Consider the following 27,052-nt stretch of genomic DNA (forward strand, 5'->3'; position numbering starts at 1 on the left):
AATTATGCAAATGCATTGAAATTACAAGTTAAATACAACCGAACTGCACTTAACAAATGTGATTTTAAAACATTTAAGCCGCTCTAACATTGTGCACAATTTGAACACTTAATATAGTGATTCTATCACATACCAATAGAGGGAGCACGTGTACCACTAGTGATACTTGTTTTACACTTTCGAGAACCACTGCATTATATAGTTCCCTGCTGAGTTTTCCGTTTTGTACTGTTGCTCGAATGTATAGGTACTAGTAAGCTTAGGTTATCTCCTCTATAGTGCCCACAATGCATCTTGAAAATTACTGAACAACAATGGTCACTGCTCACTAGAAAAGCAACATAGGTATTGATAGACGAGGTAAAAATCCCTATAGAAGAGCAGTTTAGCAGCGGTGGGAGGAATTAAGGGCAAATACTGAACAAATTGATACTATACTGAGGTTTATTTTTTAGATAGTCCTTCTTTATTTGAATATTTATTTTTTGGACAATTTTTTCCCTACATTTGAACACAAATATCTGTACTTTCTACTTGGTCTTATTTGGCCCAAAAAAAGTATGTACGTAAATAAAAAGTCGCATCAGTACTTCTGCTTTCTTTCTTATTTTTTAATTTTTTTTACACAAGTACCTGTAATTCTACTAAACTGCAGTGAATGAGTACTTGAATGAACACAGCCAGTATGGATACCTAGCTTAAGGTCCATGTACGAGTACGCTCTTCTGTTCTCACTTGTAAGACAATTCAGTGCACTAGTGTTAAAAGTAGGGCTACTTTTTTCACTCCTGCATTCCACTACTGTATTACAGTTCTGCTGACTTGTCGGACAACTACATATTACTTTACCAGTGGGCATTTTGGTGCTAGTAATAGGCTCGAGGAGGGCTCTGTAAGACACACCTACTAGTTGGGCCTTGTAGTGTTTCTAGTGCAGCACAATAGTTTACTAGTAAGCTCTAATTCCATAAAAAAAAGGAATCACCAGAGGCTATCAGCTATCCGCAAACTCAGAGGACTCTAAATTGCTACTCCTGTTACTGTGTCAAAGCGTATTCCAATCAATTTTACTGTGCTGCTCGAACTGTCTGTTTCTATACAGTGCTGTCTGTTAAAAAACAGGACTAAACTCACACGCATAACCAACACTGCTGCAAAAATCGTCAACGTCAACATACCCAGCTTCACTGAACTCAATAACAACGCTATTACACGCGCTGCAACTTCAATAGCACAGGATGCTACTCACCCACTACATGAATACCTCATCCCACTGGCTTCAAGGCGCAGGTACAGGACGCTAAGGTGCAAGGCTCGTTTTGGAAAAAGCCTCATCCCCACAGTTATAGCTACCCTAAACAACAACACTAGTAGTGGAAAAAACATCACTAATAAGACACAATCATTCTACTACTGCAACCTAGTAGAGGTGTCATGATTAATCGACAACTAATCGATCATTAAATTAATTGACAACTATTTTGATAATCGATCGATAATCGTTTAAAGCGGTTATTTAACTTATAGTTGCCAAAACTCCTTTGATGTCAGCCTCTCAACTATGAACAGTCTGATTTCTGCAGTCATCCATGAAAGCTGATTATCTTTGTGTTTAATCTAAATATTTGCAAACATCTGTTTTTACTTTGAAAAACAATGATCAACATTTTTGCCTATTTTCTGACGACTGTTTACGGACCAAACCAAACTGAATCATAATCAATCTAAGGGAAAAGAACAACACTGTAGTCAGTTTAATATATTCTGAAAAAAATAAAAATAAACATTTGCAGCTGCAATGTGTGTATATCAAATAAGTAGCCCTCTCAACTTCAAGAGTTATGTCACTCCCTCACGTGTGATATTGCTTCATGATTAAACAGAACCAGATAACCAACAATAATCGGTCGATAAACAGTATCGGAGAAAAAAAAAAGATTTAGCAAAAAACGTGTACACCAAATAAATGTGGATCCGATTATTCGATGAAATAATTGATAGAATAACTGATTCTAAAAATATTCGATAGTGACAGCCTTATGAGCTGAATTGGTTTGGTAGCAGTGGTGAGAGGCACAGTACAAACCTTACTACTACACTTAAGTAGATTATTTTTAGTTTTGTAATTTCCTTGAATATTTATTATTGTGACAGCTTTTTTTTTTTTTTTTTTTTTTTTAACTTTCACTCCCTATCTGCGCTTTTGATTCCTTACTTTGTCACAGTACTTTTTAGTTCGCCATATAAAAATCGCTATCCAGCTCATTCGGGAATGATTCCAACCAGTGACTCCCATCACGTACACTTTTGCGAAATAAGTTTATTTGGACGTCACACGCCGATGACGTGTCCGAGAGCGACACGATTTGGCGATGAAGTGACTAGAAAGCGTAATGACGAAGAGTTGGCCTCAAAACGGGAAGTAAGCCTCCCAGAGGAGCGGGACATACTGCAAAGGTTCTCCTCAACTTAACATTTTTGAAGCGGACTCGGCACCAATTAGTCAGTTGGAACTGAAAAGCAAACATTAGTTTAACTGGCTTAATTCCCGAGACATTAGCAGTTACTCGTTAGCAAAGCTGCCTGGAGCAATATTGTGTTCAGAGACTTTTTTTTTTTTTTTTTTTTATATAATTACCTCGTCGCACGAAAGTCCTCGGATCTGTGACGAAAGTGCGGCCATAATATCCCAACCTTTCGTCTCCCGGAGGAAGAGAGCAGGTAAACGACACTTTGTTGCGACTGTTGAGATGATTTCCTCCGTGTGTTTACGCGAGGGAGTGCGACAAGGCGGTCACTCCCTCTATGCATCCTCCCGACCTCCCTCCTTCTCTTCCTCCTCTTCCTCCTCCTCTTTGACGCCCTCCTTTTCCACTGGTAAGCAAAACACCCGAATGCATCTTCAACCCCGTCACCATTTGAAAGCTGAATACAGTGGTACAAGTAACTCTGTTGAATTGATGAGCAACAATCTTAACTACATTTTATTGATAGAGCCCTTGTGCTAATGCTGTGCATTAAAAAGAAAAATTGAACAGAAGATAATTAACTCATTTACTGCCAGCCCTTTCAAAGCATCCAACACGCCAAAAGAAAGAGTTCTTGCTTTATCCGTTCTTTAGTAATCAGGAGTAAAACATGAGTTGGTGTTAGCCAAAACACCATTTTCTGACCAAAAAGCGGAGAACAAGCTTTTTGTGAAAAGAAACATGTCAAGCCGAGCAGTGACTTTGATGGTAATATGACAGACACCTCAAACTATTCAATAAAAACAAGCCCGCTGAGGCTGCTTCCCCGCACAAATGGATGGATGGAAGGGCTTTAATGGCAGCATAATTTATGTATTATTTACAGATATACGGCGAAAAAATACACCATGGGCGACGCTGACTCACCGCATGGCCCGAGTTGAACTTCATGAACTCCATCATCTTTTCTCGTGATTGCGACACAAAACTTTCTAGTAACTACCACAACATGTTCACTGTTCATACCATGCAAATACATACTTTGTTCATGTGTGAGATGCCTAAATTTGTCAGACTTCCAACGTGTTGGCATTTCTCCACCTCATAATCGATGCAACAAGCTGTGGTTCATCACATAATCTTTATCTTCCACTCAAAAGCTGCGCTTATCTGAAATCCAAATCGATGCAACGCCGCCATCCACACATCTACAGGTTCTCATTTTGCATTTGTGTTTGACTTTCTACCATTCAATAAACCCGTAAGTGAAGGTCAAACATCACGGCAAACAAAATTAAATAGTATTTATCAAAATTGCAGCGAGTCGGATAGAGATTTTTTTTTTACAACAAGCAATTTCTTTTTTTCTTTTTCTCAGAGCTCAATGAGTAGCCACCCCCTAAATCTAACGAAAGCCGTTCTCCCAGTAGCAGATGGGGCGGAGTGAGCGCTGGCTCGTTTCAATGAGACAGCACCGCCCTAAACAGGCTTTTCAGAAGACAAAAAATAGGGAGTGTAAGGTGCGATAATTCTTGATCCTTGGGGTATTTTGATGAAATCATATCACAGACATTGACAAATGGGAACTGAATTCGTTGGTTAAGTACAGTGAAGTGGCGTTAATGGATATTGTCACAAAGTAAAACATCACCACTCCGCTTGGCACCGTGCTCCTTTGCAGGTTGTCCTGACAAACTGAAGAAAACATCCATTATTCATGTAACTAGTTACGCCTGAAGTTTGTCTAATAGTGTCTGTGAGTCACAACAGTGCAAAATGGCTGCGACAATTATTAAAGGTTTGTTCGGCAAACTATTGTGCAATGAGAAACCTACACCAACACACCTATTCTGGTACATTGATTTTTACACTGGGAACCGAAAAAAATATTGCCCATTCACCAAACACAAAAGTTGGAAATACACGGTACAGAATTGTCTAAAATGTACGGGTAAGATGTGTGTCTTGATATGTTTGTCCATACCAGTGGTTCTTAAACTTTTTACACCAAGTTCCACTTGAAAAATACTTAGCTCTAGTACTACCATGACCAACATTAAAAACAGTAACATGTCCAAGTGTTAATCAAAAACAGAGGTTTTATTCCCAAAAAGTATATTTACTAGTGTTAGCCACTGTAACATTATGCATAGTTCCAACATTAACACTGCGCCTAAATATCAGAAAATTGACATTAAACCCACCCTCCCCCGTCTAAACCCTGACCTCCATGTGTGCTTTTTTCACCCACTGTGCAATATTCAATGTATCTGTGCAATAATTCATATACTGTGAATTTCTACAACTTAGACGACAATTCTATTCATCTTCTTGCATTACTAATTATCTTTGTTGTAAATATATATTTTACTAATTTTATTTTTCTGTACTTCATATATGAACATCTGCAATGGAGAGGGCATTGTGACAATAAAAGGCCTTCTCAAGTTTATTGTCTTCTAATTCAGCGATTCTTTCACGTACCACTTAGGGAGGCCGTGTACCACATCTTTACGACATGCAGACATTTACTCTTTGCAGCATTTTGGTGTACTTAAAATGGTTTATTAACATATATTTTTTTAAAAAGACCTCAAAAACCAAGCACTACCCCTTTAAAAAGCACATAAAATATATTCATTTTCACTCGACACGGCAACATAACAACTACAGTGGAGGGCAGTTCTACAGCTCTGAACCAATTCCAAGAGTAGTAAAGTCTGAAGAACATAAATATCAGTGCAAACCAAATTAAATATTCTTAGACACAATAAAAATAAACAGGAAAAAGACAGGAGAGATTTAACATATATTATTGAAAGTACTCATCGGGTTCAAAACTACCATGAAATAAGTCTAAAGAACTGTACTCCTCTACTTGAAAAACAATTGATATTCCTTTTATGCATCGGTGCATGACATCATCCAAGTTATCCTGACATACAGCAAAATTAAAAACAGTTCAACCGTATCCGTGCTAATATTATGCACGCTGCTGGAGCCTTTAAAACAACATAACAGTGCAAGATTAAATGGTTTTGACATCAACACATTCACTCTAACTGTACAATAAATAAAGTTAAATCATACATTAATTAGCGAAGTCTTCTTCGTACAACCTCATATGTTATAGCCCTTCAAAACTTGTCAATATGTCCACCGTTCAATACAGGAGTCTTTCATGACACAAGATGTTAGTGCATTTTAAAATGGATCTTTGGTATGGACATAAGGCCTTCTTACTGTTTTGATTCAGGACTTGTAGAGAAAAAGCACAGTGCATTTTTTGGTAGAAGAATTAATAGACAACTTTCAGATTGTCTGTGCAGGATGACAATTGCTCCGATCATATTCATCCATCTAATTGCATATTTTGCCATTCTTTAGTTTGCACCCACCACGTTAAACATGGTTTGAACATTTTGAAACAATGTCTCAAGAAACCTTTAGTTAGCTATGATTCCATTTCAAAGTGCTTTATGGCTTCAATTTAACGTTTATTTGTATATGGCCTATCTCTTTGGGGATAAGGAGTGAGTTTATGGATATCTGATAAACAGGCAACCGACCTTATGGGACTTTTAAAAAAAAAAGAAAAATTTAGTACATGTGGAGGGCTGGATTGCATCCAGTTATGTTTCTGGTTATTAGATAACCTGCATTTACTCCATCTGTGATCCACCTTGACATGTAAGATTGTACAAATCAGGGGTGGGGAATCTGTTCAGGGACCGTATATGAGCATTTCATCTGGCCCTGCCACATCCCAAGAACATGCATAGTAGGTTAATTGACAACTCATTCTCGTAGGCGTGAATGTGAGTGTGAATGGTTGTTTGTTTGTATGTGCCCTGCGATTGGCTGGCAACCAGTTCAGGGTGTACCCCGCCTCCTGTCCGATGATAGCTGGGATAGGCTCCAGCACGCCCGCGACCCTAGTGAGGAGAAGCGGCTCAGAAAATGGATGGATAGATGGATAGTATGGCCTCTGAGGATTGAAATGGCCCCTGATAGGAAAACGGTTCCCCACCCCTGGTACAAAAAATATACACCACGCTAAACTTTCTACACACATATAATAGTGATTATTATTATTTACATTTGCTAAATATTCTGCAAAGTGTTTCCTCTGGCTGAGGTGGGCATCGCTTTAGATTGGATCACTTTTTAGAATGGCCTGTTTAAAAATGTCATCAGTGGCAAGCATCACTTTTCAGACTTCACGAATTAATGCTCGTCATCGATGTAGAATATATTCTACAAATTTATGAATGTTTTAATAATCTACAGAAAATACAAAACATTTTTGAATTGCAGTTTTTTGGGGGCTACAAAATAGATGGAAATACATTTAAAAAGGTATAATTTTATCATGAGCTTTTGATCATGTGTCAGAAATGCTGTTACAGCAACAACACGAGGCGATGTTGTCTGATATAAAGAAATGGCCAGCATTTTGATCAGAGGGTTGCAGCATCATTTCAGCATCGCTCGGCACTTAAACTGGACAAACCTCACTGTGTCCAGTGTTCCACAAAAAAGTTACAATACATCAATCCGACAACGGAAACCACAGATTCAACATGGTCAACATGATATTAAGAGGCTCCACTCTTAGCCCATCAAACCGACAGTTGTGTGATCTTTGCTCTCAAGCCACTCAAGTCCACCAGAATGTGTCGTGCCGCTGGTGATTTGCTGAAACAGAGGCTGATTGTCCAATTCCTCTGGAGCAGCACTTTGATATTGCCCTTGCTGACGACTGGGGTCAAACAGAAGGTTTGCATCCAGTGTATTAAGGTCATTGATGCTACTGGAGAAGTCCGAAGACATTCTGAGTTCGTTCGGAAAATCTGCCCCTCCTGCCGCTAGCAGCGACACCTGTTGCACCAGCTGATTGCCGGCATGAAGGCTGCTGTCTGGTGGGGCGTCTTTTAAGGTGTCACTGAAACCCAAATGCTGTCGCTGTGAACTCAAAGTTTGCTGTGATGACTGGGCCTGCTGCTGATGCTTTCCCCCAGAGGCCGACTGCGCTCGGCCGTCGCTTGCAGAGAAAAACATTTGTTCATTATTGAGGTAATTTGGCCTTAGTGACACGCGTCTGCCGGTAGAGTCCGAAGGGATCGGGCTGACATTCTCAGACTGGAGGACGTGAGTGAGATTCATGCGTGCCGTATAGCCGGAAGGCAAATTATTAATACCCATAACCCGCACAGGGTCATGGTCTGCATCCAGCTTGCTCAGAAGGACATCAGTGATATTTTTGCCGCTGCATTGCTGACCCGGCATCGGTAGAACGTCCGTCTGCATCATGATGTTGAGGGGCACTGAGCGACTCCTTTGAGCCACGCTGCTCACCCCAAGATTTCCCTGGTTGTTGGCTAAAATGTTCAACACCTCAGGCGTTACCGGAGAGTTAAACGGGGAGACACACTGCTGGTGGATATTGTGAAGGCCACTAGTTCCCGTGTTCCCTACCAGGTTCCTCTGGTGTACGGCGGGGCTAACACTGCGACATCGAAAAGATCCACTCGTAGCGAGAAGGTTGGAGGTCTTGTTATCCAGTGGAGCAGGCACGGCGAACCCCTCTTGCGTGGTCGTGTTAGCCATGCTTGCTACCTGCTGCTGCACAGGGGAAATGGGAGTCAACCGGCCAAAACGGCCATCATGGTGCCTTACGTGAGGGACAGCGAAGGCGTGAGGCTTTTGAAAGTGGTCATCTATGAGGCCCTGATAGCTGGGCAAGATTCCCACGGTGCTGTTAGAGTTATTTAAGCTCCCACTGTTGCTATTGCAGCTATTATTCATCCAATCCAGCCTGGTCTTATCCGGGTGGGTGGCTGTTGGCCTCTGCATGGGTTTGACGGGGCTGCTGGAGACCGTGCTGCCGTCGTGGAAACTCGTGATGCTAGAGTTGATGGGTGTAAATGCAAAGGGATTCCTGCACTCCACGGGGCTGGGAGGCACAGTGCTGCTGCAGTTGGAGAGCGGAGTACCGACTGGAGTGTGTTGACTGCTTCCGAGGGTGCTGTCGACTGGCGTTATGGGGGTGATACATGAGCAGGGACTCTCTCTGGTCAAGCCTTGAACTCCTGTAATTTCCGACGTGGGAGTGGGTGTTGGTGTTTGGACTAAATTGTTGACGCCACTGCTGTTTGCAGCATGGCAGAAAGTGTTTATTGTCTGATTGGTGGGCATCATGTTATGTGCCATCGGAGCCTGCTGCCCTTGCAGCGTGATATTGTTTCCAAACTGTTGTTTATTGTTAAGTTTCATCTGCTCTTCCATCTGGACCAGCTCTTCCACGATGCTGTCTTGAGTTACATCATCATCAAACGAGAAGTATTCTATGTCTGTCCGCATAGGGAGTTCACTTGCTGTGGATGCTTGATCCAAAAAATCCAGTGGTCCAGAAACAGGGTTGGCTTGAGCATAGGTCTGTTGTTGAACATGTTGTAGACTTACTGACAAATTGGAATTATTAGGCATGGAATGCACGTCAGACATCATGTGCTCCTCTGGTTGCTGGATTGATGGGTGACCGACAGAGGTTTCCATAACATTGCAAGTGTTTTTCCTGTGCATTGAGCTCTGTGTTTTGGCAACAGCAAAGAAGCCGCTGGCTCTGAAAGAGTCATTGCCAAGTGTATGGACATGACTGGGGAGAAGAGAGTTAATGTTCATCTCCATCTCCCGGGTAACTGGTGCACTCTCAGGTCTTCGACTCCCATATCCAAGAGCAGCAGTGCTCTCTTCTGGGTGTGGGGACAGAAAAGCCCTTTTGACAGGAGAGAAGACTGGGCCTGGGCTGAGGCCTGAGCGCTTCCGGAAGCTCTTGGTCGCATAGATACATTCTCCAAATGAAGATACTATGTTGGTGTTGCATATAGAGGCAGCTTTCATATTCTGACAGGAAGGAGCTAAATCCAGAGTGCTTGTATTAGTTGTGTTGTTATTAATGTTAATGCCCGCTTCAATGGCCGCTGCGGTGTTGTTGCTCAAGCGGACATTTACATCATATTCCGTGCTGGATGTTTCCTCCAGGGCTTGGAAGACTTTAGTTTGAGGTATGGGCACGCTAGCAGCCCTCTGCGCTAAAGCTCCATGAGGCATCATTAAACTGCTCACATTTTGATTTTGTCTGTTCTTGTGTATATCTTCAACTTCCATTTCAACATCAATGTCATGGGTGTCAACATGCTCAGGCCTCGTCATCGGGGGCAGAATGGGGAGAGCAGAGGTACTCCTCGTATTTTGACGGGATCTCAGGATATCCTCTGACACGGTACAGCTGCTGATGCCTGCAGATGCTGGCCTCATTGTGGTGTTTGTAAGGGAAGTAGTGGCATTGCCGCTGTGGGGTGCGAGGGATATGGCTGTCATCTTGACCAGACTGACGGGACTTACGTGACACGTGGTCATCACAGTCTTGATGGGGTTGTTGGCAATAATCATGGTGGAGGGCGAGCACAAAGCGATAGCAGTGGTGGCCGCTGGCTTGGGAAGGATTTGAGGATAGCGTTGCCGAGCTGTGCGTTCCCCCACGTGACTTGGTAGAATATTTTGGGAGGTCTTTGAGGGTTGTTTCACTGGCTGAACTGGCTGGGTCACCACTTGGAAGTTTATAGGCAGCACTTTGCTCTCCTCGGTTCCTGCTGGACTGGCAGACATCAGCTGGGGGCTTTGCTGCGTCTACAGAGAAGGAAAGTCAATCAGAATAAAATCACTCAACTGTAGGTGAGGATGTAGATTAAAATGGTACATTCTAACCATTGACAACTACTAAATTTTTTAATCACCTGAGTAATTAATCTCAGACGTTCTTTGTGATTTTCAAACTCTTTCATTCTCAATTCCGAAAACTGTCGTAGTAGCAGCAATCGCTGTGAGGAATGGTTAACTTGTAGGTCCTTCCTTTCTAACCAACACTACACCCAATAGCATGTCCATACATTTCTATATATTATTTCCTCATAGTATTTATTCTAGGGCTGCAACTAATGATTATTTTAATAATTGAATAATCTGTCAATTATTTTTTCAATGAATTGGATTTTTAAAAAAACATTCAATTTCCATCTCTTTATTCAAAAATAGGACTACTTCAACTTTAAAGTGCACAAAATGCACGAACATAAATGGATTATTATTCAGTTACTGGTTTGGTCCGTAACTTGTCAGAAAATAGGCAAAAATGTTGATCATTGTTTTCCAAAGTAAAAGCAGATGTTTGCAAATGTCTTACTTCAATTAAACAGAGAGATAATCAGTCTGCTTTCATGCAAGAAAATTTGAGAATATTTATCATTGGGAGGCTGAAATTACAAGGATTTGGACAATTTGAAGTTAACGATTATCAAAATACTTGTCAATTACTTTGATAATCAATATCTTGTGGATTAATCACGTAATTGTTCATCTCTAATTTATTCTTTAAAACCTTTACTTCAGTCAAGTCAAAACAATGTTTGATGACATTTTCAACATGTAGTATGAACTATTTTTTTAGTTTATTGTACAGTATTCACCTCTAGTCAGTGTTTTATTCTTTACTTTTCGTTTGTGTCGGATAAATAGAAAAAATAACGGGGGCGGGGGGAATTCTCACCGCGGTAGGTCTTGGGACAGCAGTGACCACAATGCCAATGGTTGGCTGAGGAGAAAGAGAGACTGGGCTACAACATTGCCCACAGCTGTCATCTACAGTCTTGATCAAACCCTCTCCGGGTAAGGGTGAGTGCAGCTTTTGTTCTTGTTGCTTCCTTTGGATCTTCCTCTGGAGCTGCTGCTTGGCATCAACAGTTGGAGACGACAGAGTTGTCGTTTGAGGCTGGAAGCAGTGTGCGTCGGCGGTGGGCACAAAAGCTGAGACCGTCTGCAAAGGCTTAACTTCTGAAATAAATAGATAAATACTCTTAAATTGAAATTATGAATCAAGCAGTAATAGCATGAGAATGCTGTAGAAGAACATGCAAATAGTGTGTCGTGTCAGGAAAGGTAATCAGCTGTGCTGTGGGAAATTATCCAGTTTTACTTCTTATTTATCTAATACAAATAATGTATCTAGGTTCATCTCTCTATGCCAGTGATGTAAAGTGACAGGTAGAACAATGAAATGCTCTCCCACTAGATAATATAATCAAATATAATCTGTTTATCCACCTGTAGCCATTCAGATAATAATAGCTTTGTGTTCAACTAAATAGGCGCAGATTTCATACTGAATAAGTATTTGTGAGTAAAGTAAGACAAGATCATCATTATTTCAGTATATATGCTTTTCTTGCCATTTTTGTTTGGTGGTGTACCAGGAGATTTTTCTAATGTAAAATATGTGCCTTGGCTCATTAAAGGTTGGAAATCTGCCTGAGTGGTTGTGAGCAATGTTCCACTCTTACCACTCACATTAAAATGTTATTACTGATTAGAATATAATATATTGTCTTGGGCAGCATGTTGGCCTAGTGTTTAGCATGACTGCCTCATAGTTGAATGGTTCTGGGTTCAAGGCAAGCCCTCTTGTGTGGAGCATGTTTTCCCTGTGCTTGAGTGGGAGTTCTCTTTGCACTCTGGTTTTGCCTCACATTCCAAAAACATTCACGTAAGTTTAACTGCAGAATACAGATAGTCCATAGGTGTGAATGTGAGTGTGAATGTTTGTATGAATGATCCATGTGACTAGCTGGCAACCAGTGGGGATCTTACTAGGAATGTTTCTTTCACTACTGCACACTTAACTTATACATTACGAGCAAGGCAAAACTACGAGTAGGCATTTTAGTGCTAGTCTCCAGGAGGCTACCAGTGTGTGACATATTCTACTAGTTGGGTCTATTATTGCTACTAGTGCAGCACAGTAGTTTACTAAGGTTTAATTACATACTAGCCCAAGAGTGGCACTAACAATGAAAACAAACTTATTAGTAAGATACAGTCATTCTACTAGTGCGCTAAATTGCCTTACTGTGAGGACAAAGAGGATACTATTACTTTAAGATAGATGTCAAAGATATCGCATAAATGCTCAAAACGGCTTTCTAAGGATAGCAAATATATGCTCAAAGCCCTCACGTTACAACACAAGTAGAGCAGCACCAAGCCACTGCCACCAGATGTCGCTGAATGTGTGCACGAAGGGCCAACAACCAGCTGCTCACCTGTTGCTGCGCCTGTCATAATGGTGAGAGCTGCCAGGGACTTGTTGCTGATGTAGTGGCTGTCGATCAGGAAGCGAGCCAACTCTTCCACCGCCTCAAAGGGCCGTTTCAGTACCTTTTGAGCCCACTCACACACCAGATCACAAGCCGCAAAGCGAACTTCCTCCTTCATGCTGCCGAGGTGGCCCGCTGAGTCCAGTCCGTCACAATGCAGCTGGAACACAATAAATGCATGCTTAAATTGGCAATGTCGGTGAGAAATTCATTAAAAACACAAAGATTCATTGTGAAATTTAAGAAAGAGAGATGAAAATGGGCTCACTCCTTCTCCAGTTTTGTGTAACTCCAGACTTGGTAAACATGGAAAGTGAACAAAGGGTCTCTTCCTCAGTCCGCTATAGCAATATGTAAGGCAGTGTTAAGATAAATATGTGTAAAACCAAAACAGATTTGATTCATTATTGCTTATACTGTAAATATATAATCTATAAGTACAGGTAAACTCCATATTATAAGACATAGAAATATGGTTTACTTTAACACAATGATAGCACTCTGGGTGACTGAAGGTCATGAATGTAAAGTTTTGGACTTTTACGTCATAAGAAGGACAACAAACCAAAAAAAAAAAAAAGTGTCATGCGTCACGAAGGTCAAGATCACAGCGAATTCCCCCGAGCACTTGTGTATTATGCCCCTGCTTCAGAGGGGGAATTTATTTCATTTCATGTCTATATTTAGCGAGCTTATGAACTGTAAGAACAGATGGCCAGTGAGTAGAGACAGGCTGTTACAGTCCATTCCAGTGTAGGATATTTTGATTTTCCTCTCATGCCAAGTCGACGCGCCTTCATGTTGGGGAAGACGTTTTTCATCATTTTTCCGAAGTCTGCAGCACTCAGTGGATGGTAGTTAAGATTGTCACAGAAGCTCCTGAAGGGGGGAGAAAAAAAAAAAAAAAAAGAATTGGAAGAAACTGTACACTAAATTGATTCATTTGGACCTGTGTCCATTCAAACAATAAAAAAAGCCATAAATATATTTTCTTTATAAAACAGGATTAGATTACAGCATGTTTAGATGTACAGAGTTTGTGGCAACAGAATCTCACTGACAGGGCAGACTCCCAAAGATGTACACTGTGTGCGACACAATCTAATGAGATCCATACACGACGGTATGAAAAATTCTGCTTTTACAAATATAATAATTCTCCATTGCAATTGACATTGTCAAAGAGATATTAATTATATAATATGTTAATATTACTCTGGTTGTCCCTGCGGTAAATCTTGCTGAGAAATGTTTTCAATATTTTTGGTTACCTTCTGCTACACGACTATTAGACAACTCTTAGTCGTATAGAGTCCAAACTAGTGCGGAAACGATCGAATAACTCGAACAATTCGATTACAAAAAAGCCTCAGCAAAATCTCTGCCTCGAAGCTTTGGAGCGATCATTTTTCCACATTGACTAATCTTACTTGCAGACTCACGCACCACTCCCTGTATAAATAAATGGGTGCGATGGTGTCGAGCCAGGAGGAAAGACTCCGTAAAAGACCGATAATGCTCAAATACGGGAGATTATTTTACAATTAGAAAAGAAGATAAAATGCAATGTGTCGATTGTACGACAAAGCAGAACCAACTTACCACAAAAGCACGTCTACGCAGACTGGCTAAAAGCTAGCCGCTAACCTGAGCTCACAACAGCCACACTCTCATTTGCTGACTCCCACATCACTGTCACGTTAATTACTCTATCCACTTATTGTTCAATAAATAAAATGGACACGATAGTTTTTCCGGACTCGATAAATTGTCATTGTTGTGGTGAGTCGGCGCGCAGATAAACACAGTGGGCGAGTTGAACGACTGTCTCATTAGCCGCTAGTGGGCTCATGGAACGCCGGCGGACCTGTACACTGTTGCCGATGTTGGCTCCGTCCAATATTCCACGTGCAACGCCTAGATTCAGACAACAGAGACAACTTAAGTTAAAGTTACAGGTTTGTTGTTGTTGTGTCTTTAGCTTACGAGCTCACGACTAGCCTGCGAGCTAACGAGTTAAGGAGCTAAACTGCTCGCTCCACCGCGGCGTTGTCATTTAAAACATCATAGCGGGGACGTTAACTCTTTATTAAGCATAACCTCAGTGGCAGACATTATTCGGCCAATAGTTGACCACAGCGAACGTCAATGTATATTTGATTGATAGGTGAAGGGCTCGTCTTCAGTGCACCAACTACTGTACACAGTAGCCGAGTTTACATGGACACTTTTTTTTTTTCTCATTCCGATTGAAATCAATCTGATTGAAGCTCGCTGGTCAACTGTCTACATGTGAGGGGATCTATTCCGATCGGGTGTGACATGCGCACTTCGTCGTGAACGTCACGTCATTTATCAAGATGGAGGTCCGTCGTCTATTCATCACAGTAGTTGGGAGTGGTTTTATACATTTATTTAAAAAAAAAAAAAACGCTTGATAAAAACAACTTATAAGTAGCTAAAAACAAGATCCATCGGGAGCAGCCATATTTACGCCGTGCGTAAACAATGACGTTACCGTCCATTTATGTTGAGATGAAGCATGCACAGACAGAGCGCTTCCTGGCTCTATTCCAAATGACAGCATACATAGTGAAAATGTATTTCTGGTCGGCTTGGCAAAAGTAATATTCCACCCCCGTGAAACCGAATGAAATTCCATTTGGAGTCGCCCTGCTTATTCCGATTGAGGTGTTTATATAGAGCATTTTGATTCAGCTTGGGCTTCTAAAGTGATTATAATTGGAATAGAAGGGTCCATGTAAACCAGGCTGGTCTTGCAGCTCTTTATTCTTTATTTCAGACTCGGGGGAAGCCAAATCAATGAGTAAAGAAAACCAATTTGATAGAGAAACAAGAAAGGAAATAATAATAATAATAAAAACCATACTGATTTAAAAGCAAAAAATAGAACAAAAAAAATGATAAGGGCGAGTCTAATTTTTCATACTTTCAGAGCATAAAAACAACAACAATATTATCGTTTATTGTAATTTTTGGGACAATATATTGTCTTAAAAAAATTTTTTTGTGACAGGTCTTCTCATGAGGCCAGGCCCCACCTTTTACAGCCACACACACTCAATGTCACAGATACTACAGTGTGGAACATGAGCATGGAGACCCCAACTGAACAAAAATAATACCTGCACCGCACATGCACATTTTGTTGTTTAAGAATTCAAAATACATTTTTATTCGATTGCTTGATTAATTGATGGGACAATCTGTAGAAAAATGTATTCTAAAACTATTTGGTAGCTGCAGCCTTAGTGCAAACGGAGAAGTATTATTTTTATAATTTTGACACAAATTTTGATATAGCTCTTCTATTGGAATTTCATTACACCGTGCAAGTGTACTTAATGATGTGGCTGGTGAGTACACTATATACTGTAGTCTATTCTTTGCAGAAGGTGCTCAATGCGGCACACAACGGCAACTGTGGTTATCAATTATTAAATAGAAATGAAATACCAATAAAAGCTTTTATGTCTAGGAGTGTTTCACATCGTGATCCTTTTCACCTGTCTTCCCCAAAGGCGCCAATATATCTGTGTGTGTGTGTGTGTTTGGGGAGGGGGCTGAATTTAGTTGACTTCGAAAGACAGTTACGTAACACTGCCAGAGCATTTCAATGGCTGTCTCAGACTTTCCATTCTAATATTACCAGCACATGCTGCGCTGTGATTCTCAGGACTGCAGCGTCTATTTATAAAGATGCTTCAGCTGGCAGCAATTTGGAGGTCTCTGATGTTAACGTTTGTGGTTGTCATGAACTAATGTGCCTGGTAGTAATAAAGCCTCCGTTCTTATCAAGAAAGAAACATTTGAAAGGACTCACTTGTATTCATCATAGACTTCCTGTTTGGGGAGCGAGGTCTCCGGGTGTTCCTCTAAGTGATTGCGGATCCAGTTGAAGGCGTGCATCTGCTGCGTGCGGCTTGATGACACAGCACTCTGATCACTGATAAAACACATTCATTCATTTAACTCATTAAAGTCTTTCACACCAACTATTACTTCTGATGTTGTTTACCTTTTCTCAGTACTGCCGCTGGGGATGGGACCAGAAGGCAACTTAAGGTAGAGGTAGAGCTTTTCAATGTCTGTGAACTTTTCAACATCTTGCTGTGGAAGGAGAAAGGGGGAAACAGAAAATGTCATTTATCAACAAAACATCATCTTCCACAAAGAGCAAAGGTCATTCTTTGCACTTGAACAGGCATCAATCCAGCCATCTATCTCAGCTGACACCGTGGACTGATCGCCTGTCAGTCACAATGGCTTCCCAATAAATTGCCGGTGTAACAGTAGCCGAGCTCGCCGAAGTGGAACGTTTCCGTGTTTGAAGTGTGTGTTCACACAGCCAAAGTGCGCCTCATGGGATAATTAGATCAGATGCGTTGCAGCATCAGCACAATTGCATTCAGTTCACATTAGGGTACTTCATTGTCCCAAAGGGAACCTTGTCTTGCAGATGGGGTAAAAGACAGTTAGGACACCTTAGAAACAGTAAATACATTTTAAAACAGTCAAGACAATTTTTTTAAAAAGTACACAATGCAGACAAGACCTAGAAAGTTGATAGATAAAAACAAAGATACACAGTCTGATGCACTAGTTACACCTTAACTATTGTGTCACGTTACACATTTAGCAATTTCATTGGTCTGGGGACAAATGAGTCTCTGTGCCTGGTCCTATTTGTCCTGTAATAGGGGCCTCTACAGTAAATTTGCAGCCAGAAAGAAGGACCTCAAGGCAGTGGTGAAGAGCATGCTGGTCAATGAGTCTTTAGTCTTTCTCTCGTTATTCAGCCACCTTGACAATGTGAGCCTTGGGCCTTTTGTCTGTCACCACAGTGCTGCCATACCGAGCAATAAAAGCACAAGCAAGAACAGACTGGGTAAAACATTGATAAAATAGGGATTTTTCCTAAAGGCTCTGGATGTTGTGGGGCTGTCCTGTTTGACACAGACTGGGGTGGTGGTCCCCCTTTTTAAGAAGGGGGACCGGAGGGTGTGTTCCAACTGCAGGGGGATCACACTCCTCAGCCTCCCTGGTAAGGTCTATTCAGGGGTGCTCGAGAGGAGGGTCCGTCGGGAAGTCGAATCTCAGATTCAGGAGGAGCAGTGTAGTTTTCGTCCTGGCCGTGGAACGGTGGACAAGCTCTACACCCTTGGCAGGGTCATCGAGGGTGCATGGGAGTTCACCCAACCAGTCTACGTGTGTTTTGTGGACTTGGAGAAGGCGTTCGACCGTGTCCCTCGGGGAATCCTGTGGGGGGTGCTTCGGGAGTATGGGGTACCGAACCCCCTGATACGGGTTCCGTCCCTGTACGATCGGTGTCAGAGCTTTGTCCGCATTGCCAGCAGTAAGTCGGACTCGTTTACGGTGAGGGTTGGACTCCGCCAAGCCTGCTCTTTGTCACCGATTCTGTTCATAACTTTTATAGACAGAATTTCTAGGCGCAGCCGAGGCGTAGAGGAGGTCTGGTTTGGTGGCCTCAGAATTGCATCTCTCCTTTTTGCAGATGGTGTGGTTCTGTTCGCTTCATCAAGCCATGATCTCCAACTCTCACTGGAGCGGTTCTCAGCCGAGTGTGAAGTGGCTGGGATGAAAATCAGCACCTCCAAATCTGAGCCCATGGTCCTCTGTCAGAAAAGGGTGGCGTGCCCTCTCCAGGTCAGGGATGAGATCCTGCCCCAAGTGGAAGGGTTCAAGTATCACGAGTGAAGGAATTGAACGGGAGCTCGACAAGCGGATCGGTGCAGCGTCTGCAGTGATGCGGACTTTGTATCGGTCCGTTGTGGTAAAGAAGGAGCTAAGATGAAAGGCGAAGCTCTTTATTTACCTGTCGATCTACGTTCCTATCCTCACCTATGGTCACGAGCTGTGGGTCTTGACCGAAAGAACAAGATTCCGGATACAAGCGGTCGAAATAGGTTTTGGGCGTCCGGGTGTCCGAGCTCTCCCTTAGAGATAGGGTGAGAAGCTCGGTCATCCGGGAAGATCTCAAGAGTAGAGCCGCTGCTCCTCCACATCGAGAGGAGCCAGATGAGGTGGCTGGGGCATCTGATTCGGATGCCTCCCGGGCGCCTCCCTGGTGAGGTGTTCCGGGCACGTCCCACCGGGAGGACAACCCGGGGACGACCCAGGACACGCTGGAGAAACTATGTCTCTCGGCTGGCCTGGGAACGCCTCGGGATCCCCTCGGAAGAGCTGGAGGAAGTGGCTGGGGAGAGGGAAGTCTGGGCGTCACTGCTAAAGCTACTGCCCCGCGACCCGACCTCGGATAAGCGGTAGAAAATGGATGGATGGATTAAAACTGTTCGTTGGGGAAAGAAAACGATGTGTTCGACACAAAGGAGCATGGGCAGTAAGTGTCAGGTGTTACAACCTTACACTCTCCTCATGTACCTGCAGTGTTTCGCCTCTAATACTATCTCGGAAGACGGCAAATTTATGGCTCGATTTCAACCTACCCATCCTTCATCAGTACTTTACACAAAGGAAAGCAATCCGGTAAAATGTTGGAAAATAATGGCTTTTCTGCGTCTAAGGGGCTAAATAGATTCACACCATTCAAACTTGCTCACTCAGAAGCATTTTTAACCTACACAACATTTCAGTATACTTCAAAATTGGTAGCACCTTGAGACAAAAGCTGGTACATCCCAAAGACCGGGCACCCTATACCCAGAAAATAACTTGTGTATGCTTTCAAATGGAGTGAGGAATTCATTGGTGTATATATTGGGGAAGCCAAGCAACCACTGAGCAGGTGCATGTCTCAACACAGATGGGCTAACTCTTCAGGTCAAGACTCCGCTGTCTACCTGCATCTCAAAGAAAAACTGAAATAAGGAAAAATTTGCACTGTCCATTTCTGGACAGACAAGAAAGATGCTTTGAAAGAGGAGTTAAGGTTGAAAAACCATCTCTGAACAGACGTACACTATAAAACTGTTAATTCATCTCTTACTAAGAGACTCAATAGTTTAGTTTTAGTTTACAAATAACAAAGGCGAGACAGCCACTTGTAACCTTTAGGTGCTTCCATGACCAATGTTAATAGTACATGGAATATTAAGTCTTAGTATGGATCCTACACCATCCCAACGGAAGATTTGAAATTGCCCAAATGTGTGAATGTGAGTGTGAATAGTTATTTTCTCTTGCACTGTATGTATCCAGTGTGTACCCCTAAAGTCAGCACGGATAACCTCCAGCTCACCTGGAACCCTTATGGGGGACAAGCGCTGTATAAAATGGACAGATGAGGGCATATCAGACAAAATATGGACAAAATAAGTGAGTCGTAAAAACATGATCTGAGATTTATTTTATTTTCCCTGTTGCCATCTTCGATTCTGTCAATGGTGTAGTAACAGCACAGGCCAGGCTAAACTTGACTAATTCCTGCCTGGAATGAGCTTGGTTGATGAGGCAGTCCCTCACCTCTCATCACTGAGCTACCAGTTCCAGAAAAATGCACCCTCAAACTGGATTTTCCATAAATTGAGCCAAATGTGCAGTGTGTGATCAAATTCATATCCACTTATCAAATCTAAGGTAGAATGATGAGGGAAAAGCACACATTTTCTAATCACCTTGTGGCGGGCAACAGTACTGCAATGACAGACGTGCCTTAATGTCACATCAGTACCAAACATGTAACCTTATGCATGACCTCTGGGACTGTTTGTGCAAGGCTTTGTTTAATCCATGTTCTCCCCTCCAGTGTAAACTACAGAGATACAGATCAGCACTATGGGAACACATCGCAAACAGATAAAAAGTAGGTGTCACACATACTATAGCATGTAGAATATTATTTTACCTAGCAGTACAGTACTGTTGACAAAGCCAAAATCCAGCCTGAATGGTACCCTTCCTTTTCTGCATGTTTTGAAACACAGAAGCATGGTGTTCATTCATCACGCTCATCTTTGGCTGACTTGTCCTTGACGTGGCCTCCTCAGCAGAGAGCGGCACTGTGTACTAATGATGCTCAAGGATAAAGGGGCAAGCAACGATGCTGATGCGCCTGGTTAATGTTCTCTTTGCTGCGGGCAATGTGGAAGGTCCAGAAATTCAAATCTAAACACTTGGTATTCAGGTCAACTCTTTGTTGAGCATATATGGACACAAGTATTGAGACACATTACACCTAAGAGGAAGTGAAGTATAATGAATCATCAACTATTCCCAGTTCACGATTCACAAATTCAACTATTCATGTTTTTGCGCTTTCTACAGCACCCGAGATGTCACAGGATGGCATCAAAACCCTGCCTAATAGGGAAGTAGTAATTGGAGTCGAGCAAGTATGTTCAAGTGATAAATCTCCACTGAGAGACTCGCATCTTTGTATCTCAGGGAGGTGATAAGTTTAGCCTGGGTTGTTAGTGGAAGTTACCAAGAGTCTTCACCGCAGGTGCATGTACCATGTACAGTGGATCCCCGAACATCACAGTTTGGCATCCGTGGGTTCACCTATTTGCTTTTTTTTTTTTTTTTGCAATTTAGCCCCTTTTTTGGGTGATTTTGTTTTTTTTTTTGGGGGGGGGGGCAGTATTTTCCCACTTCACACTTTTTCCAAAAAATAAAACTCATGGCAAATATAATAGGCGTCAATTATGCACGGTCAGGCATGGTCCATATTCCCCACGAACAGCGGGTTCCACTGTGCACGTACACTTCTTTTTTCTTTTTTTTTTTTCAAAAACCAGATCTGGGAAGTCCTTCGACAGGATTTTGGCTTGTGTCTGCAGGAATTGGTGTGCATTCGTCCAGGAGTACATTTGTGAGCTTAGATATCACTATTCACACCAAACTCATTCAAATATAGGGGTCTTTGGTTAATGACGGTCTTGATGCGCATTGAACTAGTTCGTATTTACTGTTTTTCAGTAATCCAGCGTTAGCGTTGGTTAGTGAAAGAAAGTGTGAAGAAACCAATCTGGGTCACGTCGCCACCGCTGTCGTAAACCGAAGAACCCCTGTGGGCCTTTATGGACTTCGCTTTGCCCAATGGGAACAAGAAAGTACCTTCCTCAAACTGTTACCACAATGCTTGAAGCATTGAATTGTTCAAAATCAATTGAGAATTAACATTCAAACGGTCTCGTCCAAACTTTGATTCTAAAAGTAACAAATTAAGAGTCGTGTCCCAAGGATTTTGTCCATACCCAAGAAAGGATCTGATGGGGGTCAAATGAAATCAAATCTGTAGCTCAGGATGCTCCCACTGCATGCAGAGTACGCAAATACACTTGCGCACAGTGCCAGCATGTGCCTCCACTCAGACATTTCTCTACTTGGACTCCTAAGAATAAACACATCCATTTAACCTTTTTTAATTCCCGTCTCTGTTATTGTTGTTGTTGTTGCCGTCGTTGGGGAACCACAGGTTTCCTGGGGCAGCAAGCAGCCAAGATGTCATGACAGTAAGGGGGTCGGACATCCTGAAGGTTGATTCCCCAGGTCTACGTTTAGTCATAGCGGATCTTTAGACCGAATGCTGTGGAACCTCCCAAATGTATTTCTCCAAAAAGGATATCATTTGAAGTTCAACTTACATTTTCTGGAAAAATATGCCTCAAAAGCCGAACAAAAGGATGTCAGCACATTGTGTGAGAACATTTATTGACTGATGAATTCATTTAAAAGCAAGTTATCCAAACTGAAATGAATAGGAATCTGTTTCTTTGTACAGATTGTTGTTTTTCTTCTTCGGACTTTAGTTTCTGACTCACTTTTCTGCTTTTCTTGACCAAGACAGTGGATGCCTACAGGCACACGATATGATCACACAGAACTTTGTTTTTATATATAATTAAATAGAAAGTAAAGAATTCAACAATGGATTGGAATGGATATCCCCCTGGACAAGCTCCTTCTGGTGTGTGCGCCTTGGCCACCTGGGGGCACTATAATACACTTACGCATCTACATGGAGCCACTCAAAACACCTCAATAAACTGCGGCAATATTAGTCGTTTTTCGCAGAGGATGAAGAATATGTGCCTATGAGTGTTGTTATATTATCAGTCTACATGTGTTGCGTCACCGTTTGTGTTCAGATATCAGTTGCTTAAAAGCTTATAACCAATGCTATTCGTTAGCCCGCCAATGGTGTTTTGCATTGTTTCTCAGCATTAAGATAAACTGACTTATTCAAAGCACAGCTATGTTGTTGTTTAAGATACTCAATAAGTAATTATCTTTGTTTTATGTTTAACTTGACAGTAAACCTCAAGTGGGAGTTATCAGAAAAAAAAAAACAAAAAAAAAAGAAATTGGCCAAACAACGGCTCGTAGCTCAAGTCGGGTCACTCGTATTTCAAGGCACCGCTGTATTTCCACTTACATTAGTAAAGAAAACAGCAAACCCAAGTAGTCAGCTTAAAAGCCACATTGCAACCCCTCATTTTGATCGTGGTCACTGTTGTGGTCAAATCGGCAGTCATTTACAGTCGTTTTTGAATATTTAATAAAAAGCACAAAGTACGTATCTAACCAAAAGAATACTCACCAGAATGTTGTCCACTTTTGATTGAACCGTTTTGCTGAAAAGAAGAGATAATAGTATAAATTAGTACGCTCGTAGGCTGCTATGTAACATGAGCGCTGGCGCATTTATTTATAAAGCAGAGGAATGTCTGGCATGAGTTGACCCTCCCTGCAGCATCTTTCAGGTCATGTAGCCCACCACCACGGACACATGCTATCACATGTTAAAAGACAAGGCTGTTCACATTGTCATACTGTCTGTTGCAATATTATATGATATTAAATCACAGTAAGTTTGTGCACACTGGAGCAATATGTATCTACACTTTGGACAGGAAGGATGAGCAACAAGATGACTTATTAAAGTGGCACTGATTATTGCTTCTTCCATTATTTCCATCCATCCATCAATTTTTTTTAAAATCAAGATCGGCGTCATTATATACAAAGTCGACACACCCCGGTCCTACTAGAACAGCTGAACTTTATTTGAGGTTCATCAGAGCCACTTTAAATGGTGCCAGGTGTGTAATGACTCACCTTTAACATGAATTTGAATGTGATTGTTTAATTTTGAACACAACCGCATCCCAGTTATAAGAGGGTGTGCACGCTTGCGCAACCACAATCTCAGTTGTTTATTTAGACTTACCCTCTCGCAAAGAATTTTTTTTTCAATTGGGTTGTACTGATAATGGGTCACATTAATGGTGGGAAAAGTTTTGAAATGCTTTATCTTGGTTTCATTTTTTTATATCACAAACACCTGGCATTTGAACACGGGTGTGTAGACTTTGTATAAAACTCATGGGTTTAGGGTTAGGGAAAACTGTAAACTCCACACAGGAAGGCCACGGCTGAGTTTCTAACCCAGAACCTCAGAAGTGTGCGGCAGATGAACTCACATCTATCCGCCACGCTGCCCTATTTCCTTTTTTAAATCCAAACAAATGAGGATCCCAAACTAGAGCGACAAGAGAGAGTTTGCATTCGGGGGAAATGATGCAGTGCCCCACCATATTCAGTAGATGCCTTTAAATAAATGGTGCCATTGTGTGTTTTTTTTTTTTTTTAATTTTATTTTATTACTGGGCCTGACACAAGTTGAGAAAATGTAAATAGTCCACATCAAATACATGTTTGTCAACTAACAGCTGCTATATTTGCTTTGCTCATTCAGAGCGGGATTGCAGCGGCGGCGGCGGCGGGCAGACTTGGCCAGGTTTAATTCCTAATCTGCAGACAGGTCATCTTGTTGTTGACAGCGAGACAGAAGGTACGAGCGGGTCACATTTAAGGACACCGGCTCGGCGAGGGTCAGCGCGGGGGCCCTAAGCCGCACCGAGAACAGTTCACTTTAATTCGCTGCTACCAGGAGCCCGGTGATCTCTCATTAGCTTGCTTTCAGGACACATTTAGCAGGTACGACAGATTAGACCTGGGATCTGTTTTTTCGACCGACAGATTAGAGACAAACTAGTACTCGAAAGAGATTAAACGGATCTATTCAATTCCAGTCTCGATACTGGGGTATTGTTTTCCCTCACTGCCTTCCCTCCATCACCTGCTCAGTTGCAAATAACTTTCCTTGTCTTGCTTCTTCGGGTTCAGACAGAAAAGCGTCATTTTGGTCCAGACGTGATTTGAACTCAGCAACCAAATACAATCTCTCCAATTTTACAACCCATGGATCTAGCTATGTCCGTTTCTGCAATATAATTCTAAATTGCCCAATGTGTGAATGTTTACATGTAATGTCTATTGTATATCATGTTTAAATGTCTATATGGCAGCCAGTCAAAGGTTTACACCACCTCTCGCCCAGACTCAGCTGGGATAAACTCCAGGAAATACAGAAATGTCCTTGTTGTGCTCATTCATTCATTCATTCTTCTTACCCAAGAGGAAGGAGTTGAATTCTCTGACGCGATACATCTGCGTATTACACAGTCGCACATCCACATTTGTCCCGCATCTAAATATATCAACCTATGAAGGGTTCAAATGTAAAAGCAGTCACCTCCATTTATTTTGGTGAAAGAAGTGAAGTTTGCATTAGGGGCAAGTGAGGCAGTGCCCCAGCATATCCAGTAAATGTTCATTTAAATCACAGGTGCCCAAACTTTCTCACAAGGTCCAAAACCACTCAAATATTTCACGTATTTGTAATAACATTGAAATATACAGTGAACCCGCTCATATTTACATTTCACAAATTCATATTGTTTTCCGGTGGAACTTATCCTCCGCTATTAGCTGAAAAACTCACTTTTTGTATTCTACACACACGATGGCACAAAAAGCCTCGGCCAATAAGAAGGGTGGAATTGGTGTCAAAAGTATGTTGGAGGAGCTACGTTTAGCCTGGGTTGTTCGCCGAAGTTAGGAGAGTCTTTACTGCACGTGTATCTTTTTGCCTCGCAGGGTGGCTATTTAAAAATTCAACTCAAATCATCTATATGCTATTTATTTATTAGGGCGATGCTCTTAGGTGCGAGCGATGTCGCTACGGTAATATATAATATAAGATATGTTGAAAAGTAATTATGTTTTACTGCGATTTGAAGGTGTTTTTTTTTTTGGGACCAGATCCGGGAGGGGATATCACACCAAAATGTTCGCACAAAAAGGTTGGCAAATACAAAACACGCAAGCATGGCATGGGCGCCCCCCTCACCAGATGGAGTTCTTGATCCTGAGCTGCAGAGCCCCGACCTCGGCGCCCTGTAGCCCGGAGAGCAGGCGCCGCTGCTGCCGCTGCTGCCGGGGGTCCTCCTCGGCCATCTCAGGCGAACCCAACGAGGCGGCGTGGACGGGCCGACTTAAACAAGGGGAGGTCGTCGCGGAGCTAAGCCGACATCATCATCATCAGCAGCAGCAGCAGCAGCAGCAGCAGCATCATCGGCGCGCCGTGTTGTTGTTGTTGTTGTTGTGGTCGTCGGCCAGCAGCGCTCGTCCGACATGTCGCCCCTCCGGCCCGCCGCACTTTGCGCTCTTCATGGGAAAGAAAGAAGCGTCAAACACTCGCCGGTACCCGGACGCAACGCGCAAATGTCCCAAGCGGTGGGCGGACGTGCGAGGAACGACGAGTTAGTCCCTCGGCCGCAGCTCACCTTTCTGGGACTCGTGCGTGTCCGTGCGCGCCGTGGAGTAGCTGTCAGGCACGCGCATGCGCAGTGGCGTCCAGGGCAATCCGGTGGTAGGGGGGAGAATCATACGTAAACACAACGCAATTGATGCCCCGCTCCACTAGTTTGCACTACAGCGTGTACAGTATTGCACGGTATACTGCAAGGTCGTCGGCAAACGTTTTGCGCTCAAGAAAACCACATTTGATTTTTACAACGGGCAGACGGGCCAGGTCATGCGTCCATGTAGTTAAACAAGAAAAAAAGGTTCAAATGTGTATGGAAAATAGTCATTTTTAACAATCAAATGTATTTTGTTTTTTTGTTTGTTTTTAAAGTAATTGTTTCAGGTGGCATCAAAAGCATCAAATTACAGTCATTCATTTGTATGCTTTCAAAATACTTGTTTTGAAGCTGATCAATATCGATGGCTTTTCTGTTGCGTTTCCCCCCCTTACATTTTGTTCGAAAGTAGACCACACGCTTTTCTGTCACTACTCAGTATGTGAAAATGTATGTTAATGTGTGTTAAAATGTTTGTATTGTGAAATACCGTTACTGTATGGTGACTTGACTAAAAATACTACCAAAAAAAAGACATAAATGTATTAAATCTATGTATAATCACCGCATTAAATACAAATAGTGTAAATTTTATTTAAAAATACAAACATTACAATGAAGTTTGTAACTATGCGTATAACCTGTTGTTATTATTTTTTTA

At 42.1% G+C, this 27,052-nt stretch overlaps 2 protein-coding genes across 3 annotated transcripts in view; both read right to left on the reverse strand.

Moving 5' to 3' along the window:
* nedd4a (NEDD4 E3 ubiquitin protein ligase a) overlaps positions 1 to 2,835 on the reverse strand; it is a 39,809-nt gene extending 36,974 nt beyond the window's left edge. For both annotated transcript variants that reach the window (XM_061670613.1, XM_061670612.1), the window contains exon 1: positions 2,639 to 2,835. In XM_061670613.1, coding sequence (XP_061526597.1) covers positions 2,639 to 2,683 — 45 coding nt within the window. In that variant the 5' untranslated portion in view covers positions 2,684 to 2,835. The remainder of the gene's footprint in view (positions 1 to 2,638) is intronic.
* Positions 2,836 to 4,618: 1,783 nt separating this feature from the next.
* Positions 4,619 to 25,984, reverse strand: LOC133399236 (DNA-binding protein RFX7-like). Its single transcript, XM_061670615.1, has 9 exons — positions 25,878 to 25,984; positions 23,223 to 23,256; positions 16,719 to 16,810; positions 16,524 to 16,646; positions 13,438 to 13,558; positions 12,948 to 13,028; positions 12,626 to 12,839; positions 11,077 to 11,360; positions 4,619 to 10,160 (listed from the first exon to the last, which is right to left on the reverse strand). The coding sequence occupies exons 1-9, from the start codon at positions 25,982 to 25,984 to the stop codon at positions 7,083 to 7,085; spliced, it is 4,134 nt and encodes a 1,377-aa protein (XP_061526599.1). The 3' UTR covers positions 4,619 to 7,082.
* Positions 25,985 to 27,052: the final 1,068 nt, after the last annotated feature.

The sequence above is a fragment of the Phycodurus eques genome, chromosome 2 (genome assembly GCF_024500275.1).
Source record: "Phycodurus eques isolate BA_2022a chromosome 2, UOR_Pequ_1.1, whole genome shotgun sequence".
NCBI classification, from domain to species: domain Eukaryota; kingdom Metazoa; phylum Chordata; class Actinopteri; order Syngnathiformes; family Syngnathidae; genus Phycodurus; species Phycodurus eques.

Excerpts from the sequence above, each read along its gene's own strand:
- LOC133399236 (XM_061670615.1), bottom strand. The coding sequence starts at position 25,984 with ATGGCCGAGGAGGACCCCCGGCAGCAGCGGCAGCAGCGGCGCCTGCTC. Across the intron at positions 23,257-25,877 it reads AGGATCAAGAACTCCATCTG|CAAAACGGTTCAATCAAAAG; the intron begins GTGAGGGGGGCG and ends TCTTCTTTTCAG. Across the intron at positions 16,647-16,718 it reads AGCGGCAGTACTGAGAAAAG|TGATCAGAGTGCTGTGTCAT; the intron begins GTAAACAACATC and ends GTGTTTTATCAG.